We start from the raw sequence: 20112 nt of genomic DNA on the forward strand, positions 1-20112 counted from the left end.
GACTTTAAAAAAAACTCGTATTGACACTGTCGGGAACAGGCCAAACCTGTCTGGTTTGGCCTGGCATTGAATAGAGAGCTGTCGGGTCCTTTTAGTCGGAAATGACCTGACAGCAATTGAATATACCCCTATGTATCTCTCACTTTTTTTAAAATGCTAAGAGAGCCCTTCCTATAATTGTAACATAATTGATACTTGTTGTATGAAGATGCATGTCAAGGAATCTGTGCAAGTAGTATTAGATTTACTCTAATATTCAATTTAATAGAAGAGTGACCATAATAAAGCTGACAGGTATGGTCCTCTGACCCAACTTGTCCGCAGTCGCTTCAGTTGGCGGATTTTGGAACAAAGAGGAAAAGCCCATCAGAATGGGTACGTAATCAGTGAATAAGAAGGCGGCTTCCAATTTTTCCTTAGAAACTGGGAGCTTTGTAAAAAAATGCTCATACATAAGAACAAACTGTTAAAATAAACTAGCCATTAATTCTACTAACCTCAGATCCTTCCGTTTCTCTAACTCTTCCTGAGGAATAGTCCATGGCAGATTCTGGGGTAGACACTGTAGCACATCATTGGAGAATTCTGAGAAATCCACACCATACTCTGTTAATATCCCCTCAGTCTCCGGCTCAATTTCACCGGCCTGGCCAAGGCTCTTCATCAGCTTCCTGAGGAGAGGAGGGGATTAATTTGCATAGGCAAAAATCAATTTTGTTAACGGTTACTGTATAAAAGTGGGATTGTCATGTCACAAAACATTAACGTATAAATAAGAGATCATCAAATTTGCATTTGCAATTTAAGTAATACGGTAAGAATGTTGCTCAATGTACACTGCTCAAAAAAATAAAGGGAACACTAAAATAACACATCCTAGATTTGAATGAATGAAATATTCTTATTAAATACTTTGTTCTTTACATAGTTGAATGTGCTGACAACAAAATCACACAAAAATTATCTATGGAAATCAAATTTATTAACCCATGGAGGTCTGGAATTGGAGTCACACTCAAAATGAAAGTGGAAAAACACACTACAGGCTGATCCAACTTTGATGTAATGTCCTTAAAACAAGTCAAAATGAGGCTCAGTAGTGTGTGTGGCCTCCACGTGCCTGTATGACCTCCCTACAATGCCTGGGCATGCTCCTGATGAGGTGGCAGATGGACTCCTGAGGAATCTCCTCCCAGACCTGGACTAAAGCATCCGCCAACTCCTGGACAGTCTGTGGTGCAATGTGGCGTTAGTGGATGGAGCGAGACATGATGTCCCAGATGTGCTCAATCGGATTCAGGTCTGGGGAACAGGCAGGCCAGTCCATAGCATCAATGCCTTAGTCTTGCAGGAACTGCTGACACACTCCAGCCACATGAGGTCTAGCATTGTCTTGCATTAGGAGGAACCCAGGGCCAACCGCACCAGCATATGGTCTCACAAGGGGTCTGAGGATCTCATCTCGGTACCTAATGACAGTCAGGCTACCTATGGCGAGCACACGGAGGGCTGTGCGGCCCCCCAAAGAAATGCCACCCCACACCATTACTGACCCACTGCTAAACCAGTCATGCTGGAGGATGTTGCAGGCAGCAGAACGTTCTCCTTGGCGTCTCCAGACTCTGTCACGTCTGTCACATGTGCTCAGTGAGACCTGCTTTCATCTGTGAAGAGCACAGGGCGCCAGTGGCGAATTTGCCAATCTTGGTGTTCTCTGGCAAATGCCAAACGTACTGCACGGTGTTGGGCTGTAAGAACAACCCCCACCTGTGAACGTCGGGCCCTCATACCACCCTCATGGAGTCTGTTTCTGATCGTTTGAGTAGACACATGCACATTTGTGGTTTGCTGGAAGTCATTTTGCAGGGCTCTGGCAGTGCTCCTCCTGTTCCTCCTTACACAAAGGCGGAGGTAGCGGTCCTGCTGCTGGGTTGTTGCCCTCCTACGGCTTCCTCCACATCTCCTGATGTACTGGCCTGTCTCCTGATAGCGCCTCCATGCTCTGGACACTACGCTGACAGACACAGCAAACCTTCTTGCCACAGCTCACATTGATGTGCCATCCTGGATGAGCTGCACTACCTGAGCCACTTGTGTGGGTTGTAAGGAGGTCATACAAGCACGTGGAGGCCACACACACTACTGAGCCTCATTATGACTTGTTTTAAGGAGATTACATCAAAGTTGGATCAGCCTGTAGTGTGTTTTTCCACTTTAATTTTGAGTGCGACTCCAAATCCAGACCTCCATGGGTTAATAAATTTGATTTCCATTGATAATTTTTGTGTGACTGTTGTCGTCAGCACATTCAACTATGTAAAGAACAAAGTATTTAATAAGAATATTTCATTCATTCAGATCTAGGATGTGTTATTTTAGTGTTCCCTTTATTTTTTTGAGCAGTGTATATCAGCACACTGCACTAAAAAAGCCCGGCCAGCATATGTCTTTTGTGCATAAAATGATTTACTAAGGCTTGAAATACTTTAAGACCAATGAGCAAACCAATTTTCATGTTCGTCACAACACATTAAGCACCGGAAATACATCTGATCTTCACCTAACAAAGCAAAACTACACTACATATTTCACATGTCTGATTGAACTAATCATGGGCATGAGAATTCTATTCAAAGAAGGGTAAAAAGTAGGTGGAAGAATGTCTGAGATACCAGCAATCAGAAATACTATGAGGGGATAAAGCTACAAATTAATGAATGCTTAATTAACATTGGTTCTGTATCAGGTGTCTGCAATATCATGAACACATGCAGGGTATGGCACCCATAAGAGTCTAAAGATTTACCAGCAAGAACCAATCCTTAAGTTCCAGACTTAAATTACGGCCTCAATATTTTATAATTAAAAGATCAGTTTGTTTATTTATTTATTCATTCAGTTACAGACCACAAAACATACCAAAGAGTCTAAACCAATTCACCTAAAAATGCTGTGTCTTACCGGCTCCCATCAACTCTTTATTACCAGTTATTTATATAGCGCACACATATCCTGCAGCGCTTTACAGAGAATATTTGGCCATTCATTTCAGTCCCTGCCCAGTGGAGCTTACAATCTATATTCCCTACCACATGTACACACAGACACACTAGGGTTAATTTTTGTTGGGATCCAATTAACCTACCAGTATATTTTTGGATTGTGGGAGGATACCGGCGTACCGGAGGAAAGCCACGCAAGTACAGGGAGAATATACAAACTCCACACAGAGCCATGGTAGGAATTGAACCCATGACCTCAGTGCTATGAAGCAGTAATGCTAACCATTACACCATACGTACTGCCCAACTCTTTGGTCTTTGCTCTTTAACTACTTATCCCACTTTATAGTTATGTGGTTTGAAATGTATTAAATGTATTACATGTATTACATATTTTCATACATTAATAAACATATACAATATTGTGCAAAAGTTTTAGGCAGGTGTGGAAAAAATATTGCAAAACAAGAAGGCTTTCAAAAATAGAAGTGCTAATAGTTTATCAATTAAGCAAATGCAAAGTTAATGAACAGAAGAGAAATATAAATCAAATCAATATTTGGTATGACCCCCTTTTGCCCTCAAAATAGTATCAACATAGATAGATATATGTGTATATATATATATATATATATATATATATATATATATATATCTATCTCTATATCTATCTGTCTATATATATATATATATATATATATATATATATTTATTTATTTATTTATTTTGACACCAAAATAAGACCCTGGCACTCCAGGCTTACGTGTATCCTGCTCAGGTGCCTTCCCATCAGAGTTATCCCTGCTTCGTATAGTCCATAGGCTGGGCGGCACTCAGAGAAAAAGGTGAACAAGCCCCGCAGGGCATCTTTAATGTGACGTTTCGGGGTAAAATCCCCTTCCTCCTGATATATACACACACACACACACACACGTACATATACGCACTCAAATACATACACACATACTGTACATACATATATACACACACTGTCGAGTCACATTATTACGTGCAGCACGGAAAGCAGCTAGACGTTCGCTGAACTCGAGTCGTTTTAGACACACATCTTGTAGCCCCAGGTTCATTTTGATGGTGAACTGCTCCACTGTAGTGCGTCGGTCGGCCTTCACACACGTTCACTGCAGACTTTCACCTCTCACATCAAAAGCACGTGTTGCGCCGCGGTTTCCATGACTTATTTGCAATGGTGCCATTTGTCCAGTCACGATACACCTTCACCACAGTAGCACGCGAACAGTTCACAAACTGCGCTGTTTCAGAAATAATCTATTACCACACAAATAATTTGTATAAATTACATGGCGCACTAAGCTCGACTAGATTTTAGGTGGCACAATGTTGCCGACCCCTGGTCTGTGGCCTAGGACTAATACTAAAACATAGCTGACTACCCTTCAGCATTCTGAGGCTCCCTGAAATAGTAGCAATCTCCCTGACTCCTTGAATGGTCCATCAATCTCTCTGATTACACCTTACCCCCATTATGCAGCTTTTACATTCTTGGGAGGGGAAAGAGAAATCAGAGATACATGCATTCAAATGGGCTAAGTAATGCCATTTCCCTGAATTGGGCACTCACCGTACTTAAATGTACGCTATGGAGCATACCTGATATATAGATACTGGATATTGGTTATAATTCTACAGTATTTACATTCAACATACTTGCAAACTTATCTAAATGTCTCTTATAAGAAGTTATGCTTGCTGATAACGTGACTGTTACCGCTTTCTGCCCTCATCCACTGGGTGCATGAATGTTTCAGAAGCATAACTGGAAAGGAGTATACAGCTGAAGCGAGTTACATAAACACAAAGTGTTTTTATAGCAGAGATCAAGTCGAGTGCACAAGTGTATCAAGCTGTGGAAGACTGATGGAACTAGTTGGGACTCATTTATCTCATGTCTATGCAAACATGCGATTTGACACTGAAAAAAAGAAAGCCTGGACAGCAAGTTAACAGTCCACATAACGTTTGCCATGGGTTTGCAGGATGAAGTTGATCTGTGATTTCATCCCTTCTTAACTTGCTTGGAATAAGACATAACATTCCTGCCCAAACAAAAGCTTGTCAAGAAAATTACAGCTGTGGGAGAAGGATCTATATGTCATGATCCGGTGTTTTGTGGCCTCACCCAGGTCTATCAAATGTAACTTTCCTGAGGACACAATTCTACAACTATCTCACATGTTCCACAACTACCATCCAGCTTGTTTGGAATGATATGTCATATCAAGTGGCTAAACTAATTACTTCACAATGTTTCTGCCAAGTAATAACAATGAAGAACCAAATAGCTCTTTTGAAGCAGTAACTTCTTAAAACAGGATTTTTTTTTCCCTATGGGAAAAACACTGAAATACATCAATCTTCAATATTTCAGTCCTTATTTAGGACCCTTTTTGGCTAGATAATGTGGGTATAATACTCTGATAAACCACACTTCTTCGGGACAACTGCTTCGAAGACTAATTCAGAAAAGAATTGGAGTTTCCCAATCAAACCACCTAGGATAAGCAGGACTTATAGCGAACCCTTATTAGGACTGACCTAAAAGTGAAAATATTATTTTGTTTTTATTTTCTGATAAGTAAGTAACAAATTGATTGAAAGCTTTATTAAATTGGCAGTATTCTGTTAGAACAGGTTGCTTATAAATATACGTTATGGTAAGAACTTACCTTTCTTACCATAATGTATATTTATAAGCAACCTGTTCTAACAGAAAATTTCTCCTATGTCCACAGGTTTCCACAGGATAACAATGGGATATGATGGAGCGACAGCGGACTGGCACCAAACGATCACAAACTTTCAGTCCTCCCAGGATGCAACAGGCCTGTCCATATATCCCCGCCCACTGGCTCAGGCAAATCAGTTGGATTCCAAAGCATTTAGGCAGGAACATTACGTAGAACCCTATTCAGGCGAGAAGAACACACATGCACACCCTCCCATGCAAGAGGGAAGAGTTTAGTGAGTATAAAGATCCTCAATTCAGGTGCGTCAGGGTGGGATCCCTGTGGAAATCTGTGGACATAGGAGAAATACCGTTATCAACGGTAAGTTCTTACCATAACGTATATTTCTCCGGCAGGGTCCACAGGTTATCCACAGGGTAACAATGGGATTTCCTTAAGCAATTTTTAGTGGTGGGGACGCTCCTGATTAGATAGGGAAACCTTACGCCCGAATTGAGCATCATGGGAGGCAAAAGTATCCAAGGCATAATGTCTAATGAAAGTGTTATTGGAAGACCATGTGGCTGCCTTACATATCTGTTCTGCTGAAGCACCATGATGTGCTGCCCATGAAGGACCTACCTTACTTGTAGAGTGAGCAGAGACATTAGCCGAAACAGGGAGATCAGCTTGAAAATATGCTTCTGAAATCGTAATTCGCCCCTCTTGTGAAATCCATAGAGGATGAAGAGAGAATCTGTCTTACTGATCGCACTGGTACGATCCTTAATGCCCGGACTACGTCCAGTGACACATCTCCCGCAGAAAATCGACCACAATTTCTTCATTAAGGTGGAATCTACTTGTAGTGATGAGCTGATTCGGTTTTACTCGGTTTTACTCGGTTCTCAAAACCGAATCTTATTGGCTCACTGATGTCACGTGTTTTGGATAGCCAATAAGATTCGGTTTTGAGAACCGAGTAAAACCGAGTAAAACCGAATCCGCTCATCACTAGAATCTAGACCCCACCTTAGGAAGATACCCAGACCTAGTTCTGAGAACTAATTTATCTGGATAAACATCAGACAAGGAGATTAACAGGACAGTGCTCCTAAATCTGACACTCTTCTAGCTGATGCCATAATCAGCAAAAAGAGAACTTTAGCAATCCACTTTATTTAGTGGTTTAAACAGAGCAACTTGAAGGGCATTGAGGACTAGACTTAAGTCCCCAGGCACTGTAGTAGGAACAAAAGGAGGTTGAATGAGCAGCATTCCCTGTAAAAAAAAAAAGTGCACACATCCTGCAATTTGGCAATTTTCTTTCGGAACCATATAGTCAATGCGGACACTTGCATTCTCAAGGAAGCCACCCTTAAACCTTTATCCATTCCTGCCTGAAGGAATGCTAGAACCCTGGAAACTCTGAAAGATTTCGGGTCCATACCTCTTCCATTGCACCAATGAATATAGGTTTGCTATAATTGGTGATAAATATGAGCCAAGGAAGTTTCCCTTGCTCTGAGCATCTGTGAGAATCCTCTGAACTTCAGGGCATAGATTTCAAGAGCCACACAGTCAAAACAGTCGATCCAGATATCTGTGATAACAAGGACCCTGCATTAGTAGATCTGGGTGTAGAGGAAACAGAAATGGCATTAGACATTTTCTGCAGATCTGTGTAACGCCACCTTCTGGGCCAAGCCGGAGCTATTAGAATCCCGGTATCTTTGTTGTATTTTCCTCACAATCCTGGGTAGCAGGATGATTTGAGAGGACACTTAAGTGAAATGAAATTCCCAATAAAAAGACGTCCACAAAGATCACTCCCTGATCCTTTGTTCCTGACCCGATTATGGGCTCTTTGTTGTTCAGATGGGACTCCATGAGATCTATTCTCTGGCCAACCCCACTTGTCTACCTGAGTCTGAAACGACTTTACGGTGCAAAGCCCATTCGCTTATCTGAATGGCTGTCGACTGAGAAAATCTGCTCTTCAGTTTAGGACTCCCGGAATAACCACTGCGGACAAGGCTGGAAAATGGAGTTCTGCACGCTTTAGTATGTGACTTAGCTCCTTCCTTGCTGTTTAGCTGTGTGTTCCTCTCTGAAGGTTGAGGTACACTACTGCCATTTCCTTGTCCTTGCGGATCTGGACCGGTTTTTCTTTAGGAGTGTCCTGTGCCTGAATCAGGACCCAGTATATGGCCTGAATTGCAAACAGGTTTATTAGCAGGCCTGAAGACTGGCATTAGTTGTCAGGATCTTCCAACCTGATATCCAAAAGGGTGTCCTGTGGTCTAGATGGAATGTCTGTAGCCCCCAGGCTACTGACTTTACCTTTTCTGTCAGTACCACATACTTGTTTGTGTTATATAGACAGCACCTGGTGTTCCCAGGTGGTCTCCCATCCAAGTACTAAACAGGCACAACACTGTTTAACTTCCAACATCAAATGAGATTGGGCATATCCAGTGTGATGCGGCTGTAGATGGATACAGATGCTGGAGAGGTCTTGGGTGGAATTGTGCACACGCCACCATGTCTATTGTTGACACCACCAAACCCATCATTCGTATTGCTGCATGAATTGATATTTTTTGACTATGTAACAACTCCCCTAACTTTACCTTGGATATCTTGTTCCGAAGTAACTATTTTCTGCAGACTTAAATTCAGTACAGCCCCACCGTGAGTCATCCGTTATTACGGAACCAGAGATGATTTTGCCAATTTATGAACCACTCGTGACTCTGCAGACAAGTTATTGTGTGTTGTAGATGGCACAGAAGCCTTTCCTGTGTTTGTGCCAGGCTAAAGAGGTGGTCAAGGTATGGCAATTTTCTTATCCCTTGCTAGCGGAGATAAACTGCCATAATAATTTTGGTACATACTCTGGGGCTGTGGCTAACCCAAAGGGTAAGGCCTAAAACTGAAATGTTGCTGAAGGATGGTAAACCTTGAGATAACACTGATGGACAGTGCTATAGGAGCATGAAGGTAAGATTCCCGACTTATTCAGGAATACTATGTAATCTACTGGCTCCCCACTAAACTATGGAGTGCCGTGTCTCCATGTGAACCGTGGTACCCAAATTTATCTGTTTAAACTTTGAGAATGGGGCGAAGGATCCTTTTTGACCCAGGTTGGAGTAACCCCCCCCCATTGTGCATGGGTTACCGGAATGACTGTTCCTAACAAAAGCAAGTTCTGAACTGCTTCATGCAAATCCCTCGCCTTTGCCTCTACCTGAGACGGGCTGAAACAGAAGAACCTTCGAGGCGGATGCTTCTAGAAGGGAAAGCATAACCTAGAGATACCGCTTCTTGCACCCAGGCATCTGTTTGTAGACTGCTACCAGATCTGTGCAAACTGAAGAAATCGGCCCCCTTCTGGTTTGGAAACTGTCCCTCTTGGGGCTGTTACGCTCCTTTATGACCGACAAGGCAGAGACCGGACCCCTAGGTTTGGGATTATATGTGGAAGGAAACGTGACCTTCTTGGGAGTTTCTTTCTGACTCCAGAATAACTTAACTCCTTCCTAAACAGAAACTTCCATCCAAGGCAAAGTTTCCAGGACCTTCTTTGATTCTGAATCAGCTTTCCATGTTTGTAAGCCAAACTGCTCTGCGAGCAGCTATTGTTAATGCTGATGCCTTAGAACATTAGTGTCCATATGAGCTATATGGGATTCTTGCTCCCTTGCAGGCGCTGAAAACCTGTCTTCCAGTACCTCAGCCCAAGCCCAATGTACCTACAGCACCTGGTATTTTCAAGGTGGTCTCCCCTCCAAGAACTAACCAGGCCCAACACTGCTTAGCTTCCAAGATCTAGTGAGATTGGGCCTATCCAGTGTGGTGTGGGCGTAGATTGCAAGGTGAAGTCATGGCTGGCCTTATGACTACACCAGATAAAGACAAAATGGTTTTTCTGAAAACCATTCCTCTTTTGACGGCAGAGGCCATATAGATTTTTGCACTATCAATGACATGCGTATCTATTTTGGAAGGCACTTCCCTATTTTAAATAGTCCCCAGCTGTAAAAAGATATTAGAATACCATTTACCGGGAATTCTATTTTATTGGGTGTAACCCAAAACCTTTTTCCTGAATTTTGCCTTATTTTTAACCCAGGCTCTGCTGCCTCTATTGACAGACTAGCCTTTTCTGCACTCATTTATTCAGCTTATTAATTTAGCTGATACCTTTTACCTGTTCTTCGTATGCTGAAGTAGCGTATATAGAGCTTTCATCGTCTGATGATTATCATGTGTAGCCTGTGAAGTCGATGATTTATTTACATTCGGTTCATCAGCTTGTCTTAATGGAGAAGCTGTTGGGGATATACCGTAGGTAGTGAGCTGCATGTATGGGTTTAATAGTGCCCTATTCCTGGTATTGAAGCTGTAAGAATTTACTTTTCAGCTAAACTGGACAAGGTCTGTGCAAACATCGCCCCAATGGGTCTATCTATACCGGATGTAGCTTAGGGATGTATTATGCTAAACAGCAAACTATTTTACACATAAACCATCCTGTATCAGATCATAGAGGATAATACAGTTTTTTGCAAAACAAGATATGAGTGTTGGTGTTACTGTAAATGTATCCTTGTCACCTTTGCCGCTCTTAGACATGATAAATCAGCACTTTCACAGTTTACTACACAATTTGTGACTGTAACCACTTTATTTTTCTAAAGTGTTATCAATGTGACCCTACCCATGCACCTGCATTGGAGGATCAGAAGATCAACCGACAATCATTTATATTAAGTCAGCAACAACACTAGTAGTCAGTCATATGTTATATATTAGTCACATGAGCATATTATCAACTACAAACACATTTCAAAGTATGTAGGAGTACATATTACTGAATTCTGTTCAATACAGATCTTTAACGTATTCAGACGCATCGCGAAGAAAACCTAAGTATTGTACACAGACTCATATGCAATAGGCATTAAAGTTAACTTTTCATACTGACAAAAAGTAGATAGAAATTTAGTGCTGTATAACCCGTACTCAGTAGAGTGGGACACTGGGAGACTCACCCCACTTCCAGGATCGATTAATACGTTAGCGAACGCTGAGTGGATCCAGACGCTACTAGTGTACACTGCCGTTCCGGGAACTTTTAGTGAACACAGACGCACTGTGCAAGCAGACGCACTGGTCATACTCTCCTCGCGGTAGCGCTTAGTGTACACAGACGCAGCGGCCTATGTGGTAGCGTCTGAGACGGAAGCGAGGCAATCAGTTCATGGCGGGAGACAGACGGAAACTAGTCATGAACAGGGGGGAGGGGCGACCAGGAGAGTGTCTGCCTCCCCACCACTGACATCAACCCTAGGGATCGCAGCCTCATGCTACTCCTGGTGCCTTATGATTCCTAATGCCTAGCACTGGAGCACCCGTGGTGGCGGCGCGCCAGCTACTGTTTGGTAGTCTCCTCCCAATACAGTGCGGCTGTGTCCGTTATTCCTCTTCTAAGTGGAACCGATGCCTTACCTTCTCCCCGTGCTCCGGCCACAGCCTGGTAACGTCTGCTGGGCCTGCTAGTATATCCAACACAGACGCCCGTCGAGACAGCACTTGTACAGTTGGTAAGCGTTGTTGCGACCCAGCGAAGAGTTGTTGGAGCGACTCTTTCCAATATGCATGTTAGGAAAGATCACTCAGAAAACATAGTAAGACTATAAAAATAAATTAATAAAGCTTAGGGCTGCCAAACAGCAGCAGCCATGCGACTGTCGCACCAAACAAAAAACTGATTTGCCTGAGCCAGTGGGCGAGGATATATGGACGGGCCTGTTGCATCCTGGGAGGACTGAAAGCTTGTGATCGTTTGGTGCCAATCCGCTGTCGCTCCATCATATCCCACTGTTATCCTGTGGATAACCTGCGGACCCTGCCGGAGAAAAGAAAGCTATTTATTTGCTCACTATTTCACTTAGACAATGAAAAGTTCTTTAGGTCTCCCATGTCTAAACAGGACGCGGCTCAGTAGAAACAGGTCCTAGGAAAAAAATCCCAGGTCTACTGACCTAGGATTTCTTCTTGGGTATTGAGCAGGGTTTTTGGCAGGTAAAACACCGGAACACTGCAGTGGAAACAGCTCTTCCCCCGTTTTTTTTGACCCAGGTAATTGCAAAAGCCACTGATTGGCCCTTCCAGGGTGCTGGCTGCTGATGTAATCACCCAGAGACCAACAGAGACGCATCCACGCTGGGAGAGGCTGATGAGAAAGGGCCTGGAAGGAGAGCTGGGTGCACACAGGCAGTGCTGGGCACAGAGAAGGCCTGGAAGGAGAGCTGGGCATACACAGGCCTTGCTCCAGGAGCACTGGGCACACAGGTCTTTGTGAGCCTGAATAAAGGTAATTTTTAATGACAACCACAGATTTTGTTGTGTTTGCCTGGTTTCAGTGGAAACTGAGGCAACTCAGGAAAAACCCAGGATGGGGGTGCAGTAGAAACGATGTCTAAGTCTGGTACGCTGGATAAAAAATCTTGGGACAGACCAGGGATTTTGGTGAAAAATGGGGTTTTAAATAAAAATTTATAGTCTTTAGTGTTGATTGAGTCCACACTATGGATACCTTCATTGCGCTTCAAGGATATTTTAGTATTTTTTTAAAATTTTATTTAAAAAGTGTAAAATTCTAAAATGAACAGGTAAACTGCATTACCTAACCTTGTTTTTTTGATGAACATAAAATACTTCACCTGAAATACAGTACTTCATGCAACATGTGGAAGAATTGTTGGTGTGCTGACCAAACACCCCCACAAACGGAAAATTCTCAAAAGATGCTATAAACATTGGGATTGCTGCAGACCAGGTTATCTAGCACCTTCAGCAGGCACTTCACTGAAAAGCCTTGTTAGCACAATGTGGATGACCTACACAGGTACATTATGGGAAGTGCCTGCTGGGACAGTAGCAATGCAATCCAATGGATATAACAGCTGGCAGTTGTCAAGCGGGTAGTTTAACTGTAATTTCATAAGTCGTTTTCAGGTGTAGAAATCCTTCAATACTATCTCTCAGAGTGATTTACTTTCACCAGATCTGAGACATAAGGTAAAATGAATCTACATGTTCAGTATTAGCATTTTTACTAGGTGGTTCTTTACGTCAAACTCTCTGCAACAACCTTTTCAAACTGAATGATGTACAAAATATATGGACCTCCCACATCCACAGTGCTATTTTCAGACATTGCTGGGATTCAAATCCACTGAGACACATTTTAAACACCAAAACTATTCTACTAGTTATGAGGAGATTGGAGTCCTAGTATATGACTTGGGATTTCCTAGTCTACTTACGTCACACAATTTTTCCCATTCACTCAAATACATTAGAAGATACTATACTAAAAAAAAATAAAAAAAAAAAAAAATTCATGGCTATATATTATTTGTATTGGTCTAATATAAACATATGTATTAATGCACAGGTTCTCAAACTTGGTCCGCAGGACCCCACACGGTTCATGTTTTGCAGGTCACCTGTAGATTTTTAAAATGTGACAGTTGGTTATACAGCGTGCAGCTGCTGGGTGACAAGGAAAACATGAACCGTGTGGGGTCCTGAGGACAGAGTTTGAGAACCACTGTATTAACGTATTCTTGTTCCAGAACTTACTTTGTTTCTGTGACTGTGCTAGTAAGTCAGCTTTCAGAGCTCCCTACTCAGTACAGTTCCATTGTTCTGCTTTCTTTTTCCCCAGAATCCACTAATAACCTGTTAGAGCTCTTCTGTCAAACTAACTGAACTTGGATTTGCAAACAATTTTAAAGTTTGGATATTTGGCTAATGGAAAAGCATGTGAAATCATTAACCACTTAACTAACGATTTTTCCCTTCAAACCCGATCAGAACATTGTATTTAAATATATGTTTTATTTAATATGGATTAAAAAAAAATATATTTTTTTTTAACTTATTATATTATGCACACAGTGGGGCTTCGCGATCACATTTGATCTGACCATGCCAGTTAAATGGTTAAGGGCACAGTCAAGTGGGCAAAAAAATCTCTACCAAAATAAATCAATAAAATAAATATACAGTATATATATACACATATCTTGAGGGTAGGCTGTCAGAACAGCCAGTAGCAAAACATTTTAAACTTTGTTCTCACACACTATCATCATTAAGATACAAAATGATTGATATGGTACCAAAGAGTAGGAGAAGAGGCGATAGGTCCACTCAGTTGTTACAGTGTGAAGCGCGCTGGATTAATAGGCTCAATACCATAGCTCCAAAGGGTCTTAATGAGGCTCTTTCTTTTAAAAGCTTCATATGATCTGATTGAATATCTGGGTCTGCATGTCATCTAATCAGAAACACACTGATATAGTCTATTCTGACACAGTTATTTATCACTGTTTATTTAAAAGAAGTTTGCTACATTAGATTCCCTCTGAAGGTGAAACGATTTACAATATCGGATCAGCAGTTACATTATGATATTCTGTTGCTGATGGGTGTAGTAGGGTATGCCGGCGGCCGGGCTCCCGGCGGCCAGCATACCAGTGCCGGAATCCCGACCGCCGGCATACAACAGCTGGGTCTCCCTCCAGGGAGTCGTGGACCCCCAAAAGGGGGAGAAAAAGTGTCGGTATGCCGGCTGCCGGGTTTCCGGCGCTGGTTTACTGTGTGCCGGGATCCCAACAGCCGGCATACTGAAGACCACCCGTTGCTGATGGGTACTGTACTATTTACAGCTTTGACCTATGCTTCGATTCTGTTTTTCTTGTATGGTGACGGGTTAATGCATCGGATTTGTAATCAGTCAGAACCTGGTGACGTCAGCGGAAATCTGACGGACCGGGCTTCCTGGGGCTGTCTTTGCACATGGTGATGTAGATGTTATAAAGTTAAGAAAGGTTTTATTGTTTATATATGCCTGATGAAGGTTTGAAATAATACCGAAACGTTGCTGCTATATCGGGGTGTTTGGACCCGTTCATTTGAGAAGTCCCGTGAGTGCCGCTTATGTTGTTTGTGTATGTATGTGTATGTATGTGTATATACACTGCTCAAAAAAATAAAGGGAACACTAAAATAACACATCCCAGATCTGAATGAATGAAAATAAGAATTTACTTACCGATAATTCTATTTCTCGTAGTCCGTAGTGGATGCTGGGGACTCCGTCAGGACCATGGGGAATAGCGGCTCCGCAGGAGACAGGGCACAAAAATAAAGCTTTAGGATCAGGTGGTGTGTACTGGCTCCTCCCCCTATGACCCTCCTCCAAGCCTCAGTTAGGATACTGTGCCCGGACGAGCGTACACAATAAGGAAGGATATTGAACCCCGGGTAAGACTCATACCAGCCACACCAATCACACCGTATAACTTGTGATCTGAACCCAGTTAACAGTATGACAAACGTAGGAGCCTCTGAACAGACGGCTCACAACAAATAACAACCCGATTTTTTTGTAACAATAACTATGTACAAGTATTGCAGACAATCCGCACTTGGGATGGGCGCCCAGCATCCACTACGGACTACGAGAAATAGAATTATCGGTAAGTAAATTCTTATTTTCTCTAACGTCCTAAGTGGATGCTGGGGACTCCGTCAGGACCATGGGGATTATACCAAAGCTCCCAAACGGGCGGGAGAGTGCGGATGACTCTGCAGCACCGAATGAGAGAACTCAAGGTCCTCCTCAGCCAGGGTATCAAATTTGTAGAATTTTGCAAACGTATTTGCCCCTGACCAAGTAGCAGCTCGGCAGAGTTGTAATGCCGAGACTCCCCGGGCAGCCGCCCAGGATGAGCCCACTTTCCTTGTGGAATGGGCCTTGACAGATTTAGGTTGTGGCAAGCCTGCCACAGAATGTGCAAGTTGAATTGTGCTACAAATCCAACGAGCAATCGTCTGCTTAGAAGCAGGAGCACCCAGCTTGTTGGGTGCATACAATATAAGCAGTGAGTCAGACTTTCTGACTCCCGCCGTTCTTGAAATATATATTTTCAATGCCCGGACCACGTCCAACAACTTGGAATCCTCCAACTCGTTAGTAGCCGCAGGCACCACAATAGGCTGGTTCAGGTGAAACGCTGACACCACCTTAGGCAGAAAATGAGGACGCGTCCGCAGTTCTGCCCTGTCCGTATGGAAAATCAGATATGGGCTTTTATATGATAAAGCCGCCAATTCTGATACTCTTTTGGCTGAAGCCAGGGCCAGTAGCATGGTTACTTTCCATGTGAGATACTTCAGCTCCACCGATTTGAGGGGCTCAAACCAATGGGATTTGAGAAAATCCAAGACTACATTAAGATCCCACGGTGCCACTGGGGGCACAACCGGGGGCTGTATATGTAGTACTCCTTTTACAAAAGTCTGGACTTCAGGAACTGAAGCCAATTCTTTCTGGAAGAAAATCGACAGGGCCGAAATTTGAACCTTAATGGACCCAAATTTGAGGCCCATAGACAATCCTGTTTGCAGGAAATGTAGGAATCGACCCAGTTGAAATTCCTCCGTGGGGGCCTTCCTGGCCTCACACCACGCAACATATTTTCTCCAAATGCGGTGATAATGTTGTGCAGTCACCTCCTTCCTGGCTTTTACCAGTGTAGGAATGACCTCTTCCGGAATGCCTTTTTCCTTTAGAATTCGGCGTTCAACCGCCATGCCGTCAAACGCAGTCGCGGTAAGTCTTGGAATAGACACGGTCCCTGCTGAAGCAGGTCCCGTCTTAGAGGTAGAGGCCACGGATCCTCCGTGAGCATCTCTTGAAGTTCCGGGTACCAAGTTCTTCTTGGCCAATCCGGAGCCACTAGTATCGTTCTTACTCCCTTCTGCCGTATAATTCTCAGTACTTTTGGTATGAGAGGCAGAGGAGGGAACACATACACTGACTGGAACACCCACGGTGTTACCAGAGCGTCCACAGCTATTGCCTGAGGATCTCTTGACCTGGCGCAATACCTGTCTAGTTTTTTGTTGAGGCGGGACGCCATCATATCCACCATTGGTTTTTCCCAACGGTTCACAATCATGTGGAAGACTTCTGGATGAAGTCCCCACTCTCCCGGGTGTAGATCGTGTCTGCTGAGGAAGTCTGCTTCCCAGTTGTCCACTCCCGGAATGAATACTGCTGACAGTGCTATCACATGATCTTCCGCCCAGCGAAGAATCCTTGCAGCTTCTGCCATTGCTGTCCTGCTTCTTGTGCCGCCCTGTCAGTTTACGTGGGCGACTGCCGTGATGTTGTCCGACTGGATCAACACCGGCTGACCCTGAAGCAGGGGTTTTGCCAGACTTAGAGCATTGTAAATCGCTCTTAGCTCCAGTATATTTATGTGAAGAGACATCTCCAGGCTTGACCATACTCCCTGGAAGTTTCTTCCTTGTGTGACCGCTCCCCAGCCTCTCAGACTGGCATCCGTGGTCACCAGGACCCAGTCCTGTATGCCGAATCTGCGGCCCTCTAACAGATGAGCACTCTGCAACCACCACAGAAGAGACACCCTTGTCCGTGGCGATAAGGTTATCCGCTGATGCATCTGCAGATGCAATCCGGACCATTTGTCCAGCAGATCCCACTGAAAAGTTCGTGCGTGGAATCTGCCGAATGGAATCGCTTCGTAAGAAGCCACCATCTTTCCCAGGACTCTTGTGCATTGATGTACAGACACTGTCCCTGGTTTTAGGAGGTTCCTGACAAGTTCGGATAACTCCCTGGCTTTCTCCTCCGGAAGAAACACCTTTTTCTGAACCGTGTCCAGAATCATTCCCAGGAACAGCAGACGTGTTGTCGGGGTCAACTGAGATTTTGGAAAATTCAGAATCCACCCGTGTTGTTGCAGCACTACTTGGGTTAGTGCTACTCCGTCCTCCAGCTGTTCTCTGGACCTTGCCCTTATCAGGAGATCGTCCAAGTAAGGGATAATTAATACGCCTCTTCTTCGCAGAAGAATCATCATTTCGGCCATTACCTTGGTAAAGACCCGAGGTGCCGTGGACAATCCAAACGGCAGCGTCTGAAACTGATAATGACAGTTTTGCACCACGAACCTGAGGTACCCTTGATGTGAAGGGCAAATTGGGACATGCAGGTAAGCATCCTTTATGTCCAGGGACACCATAAAGTCCCCTTCTTCCAGATTCGCTATCACTGCTCTGAGTGACTCCATCTTGAACTTGAATTTTTGTATGTACAGGTTCAAAGATTTCAGATTTAGAATAGGTCTTACCGAGCCGTCCGGCTTCGGTACCACAAATAGCGTGGAGTAATACCCCTTTCCCTGTTGTAGGAGGGGTACTTTGACTATCACCTGCTGAGCAAACAGCTTGTGAATGGCTTCCAATACCGTCTCCCTGTCTGAGGGAGACGTTGGCAAAGCAGACTTTAGGAACCGGCGAGGGGGAGACTTCTCGAATTCCAACCTGTAACCCTGAGATACTACCTGCAGAATCCAGGGGTCCACCTGTGAGCAAGCCCACTGTGCGCTGAAATTCTTGAGTCGACCCCCCACCGTTCCTGAGTCCGCTTGTAAGGCCCCAGCGTCATGCTGAGGGCTTTGCAGAACCCTGGGAGGGCTTCTGTTCCTGGGCAGGGGCTGCTTGCTGCCCTCTCTTACCCCTTCCTCTGCCCCTAGGCAGATATGACTGTCCTTTTGTCCACTTGTTCTTATAGGACCGAAAGGACTGCGGCTGAAAAGACGGTGTCTTTTTCTGTTGGGAGGGGGTCTGAGGTAAAAAGGTGGATTTTCCGGCAGTTGCCGTGGCCACCAGATCCGATAGACCGACGCCAAATAATTCCTCCCCTTTATACGGCAATACTTCCATATGTCGTTTGGAATCCGCATCACCTGACCACTGTCGCGTCCATAAACTCCTTCTGGCAGATATGGACATCGCATTTACTCTCGATGCCAGAGTGCAAATATCTCTCTGCGCATCTCGCATATAAAGGAAAGCATCCTTTAATTGCTCTATAGTCAATAAAATACTGTCCCTATCCAGGGTATCAATATTTTCAGTCAGGGAATCCGACCAGACGACCCCAGCACTGCACATCCAGGCTGAGGCGATGGCCGGTCGCAGTATAACACCAGTATGTGTGTATATACTTTTTAGGGTAGTTTCCAGTCTCCTATCTGCTGGATCCTTGAGGGCGGCCGTATCCGGAGACGGTAACGCCACTTGTTTTGATAAGCGTGTGAGCGCCTTATCCACCCTAGGGGGTGTTTCCCAGCGCGCCCTAACCTCTGGCGGGAAAGGGTATAATGCTAATAACTTTTTTGAAATTAGCATTTTTCTATCTGGGTTAAACCACGCTTCATCACATACATCATTTAATTCCTCTGATTCAGGAAAAACTACAGGTAGTTTTTTCACCCCCCACATAATACCCCTTTTTGTGGTACTTGCAGCATCAGAGATATGCAAAGCCTCCTTCATTGCCGTGATCATATAACGTGTGGCCCTACTTGAAAATACGTTTGTTTCATCACCGTCGACACTAGATTCAGTGTCTGTGTCTGGGTCTGTGTCGACCGACTGAGGTAAAGGGCGCTTTACAGCCCCTGACGGTGTCTGAGACGCCTGGGCAGGTACTAACTGGTTTGCCGGCCGTCTCATGTCGTCAACTGATTTTTGTAATGTGCTGACATTATCACGTAATTCCATAAACAAAGCCATCCATTCCGGTGTCGACTCCCTGGGGGGTGACATCACCATTATCGGCAATTGCTCCGCCTCCACGCCAACATCGTCCTCATACATGTCGACACACACGTACCGACACACAGCAGACACACAGGGAATGCTCTTATCGAAGACAGGACCCCACTAGCCCTTTGGGGAGACAGAGGGAGAGTTTGCCAGCACACACCCAAGCGCTATAATATATATGGGAACAACCTTATATAAGTGTTGTTCCTTATAGCAGCTTAAATATATCCAGTATATCGCCAAAAAATGCCCCCCCTCTCTGTTTTACCCTGTTTCTGTAGTGCAGTGCAGGGGAGAGTCCTGGGAGCCTTCCTCACAGCGGAGCTGAGCAGGAAAATGGCGCTGTGTGCTGAGGAGAATAAGCCCCGCCCCCTATTTCGGCGGGCTTTCCTCCCGTGGATTTAGATAAGTGGCATGGGTTAAATACATACATATAGCCTTAATGGCTATATGTGATGTATTCTTTTGCCTTAAGGTAATAAAATATTGCTGCCCAGGGCGCCCCCAGCAGCGCCCTGCACCCTCCGTGACCGCTTGGTGTGCAGTGTGTGACAACAATGGCGCACAGCTGCAGTGCTGTGCGCTACCTTCATGAAGACTGAAAAGCCTTCTGCCGCCTGTTTCCGGACCTTCAATCTTCAGCATCTGTAAGGGGGGTCGGCGGCGCGGCTCCGGGA

The 20112-nt window shown here is 44.3% G+C and overlaps 1 protein-coding gene and 2 pseudogenes across 2 annotated transcripts in view; all 3 read right to left on the reverse strand.

Moving 5' to 3' along the window:
- Positions 1-20112, reverse strand: part of DIS3L2 (DIS3 like 3'-5' exoribonuclease 2) — an 838626-nt gene that overhangs the window by 396202 nt on the left and 422312 nt on the right. For both annotated transcript variants that reach the window (XM_063916542.1, XM_063916543.1), the window contains exon 10: positions 498-671. In XM_063916542.1, coding sequence (XP_063772612.1) covers positions 498-671 — 174 coding nt within the window. The remainder of the gene's footprint in view (positions 1-497; positions 672-20112) is intronic.
- LOC134913731 (5S ribosomal RNA) lies at positions 8085-8203 on the reverse strand (annotated as a pseudogene).
- On the reverse strand, positions 9463-9582 carry LOC134912678 (5S ribosomal RNA; annotated as a pseudogene).

The sequence above is a fragment of the Pseudophryne corroboree genome, chromosome 4 (assembly GCF_028390025.1).
Source record: "Pseudophryne corroboree isolate aPseCor3 chromosome 4, aPseCor3.hap2, whole genome shotgun sequence".
Classification (NCBI taxonomy): Eukaryota; Metazoa; Chordata; class Amphibia; order Anura; family Myobatrachidae; genus Pseudophryne; species Pseudophryne corroboree.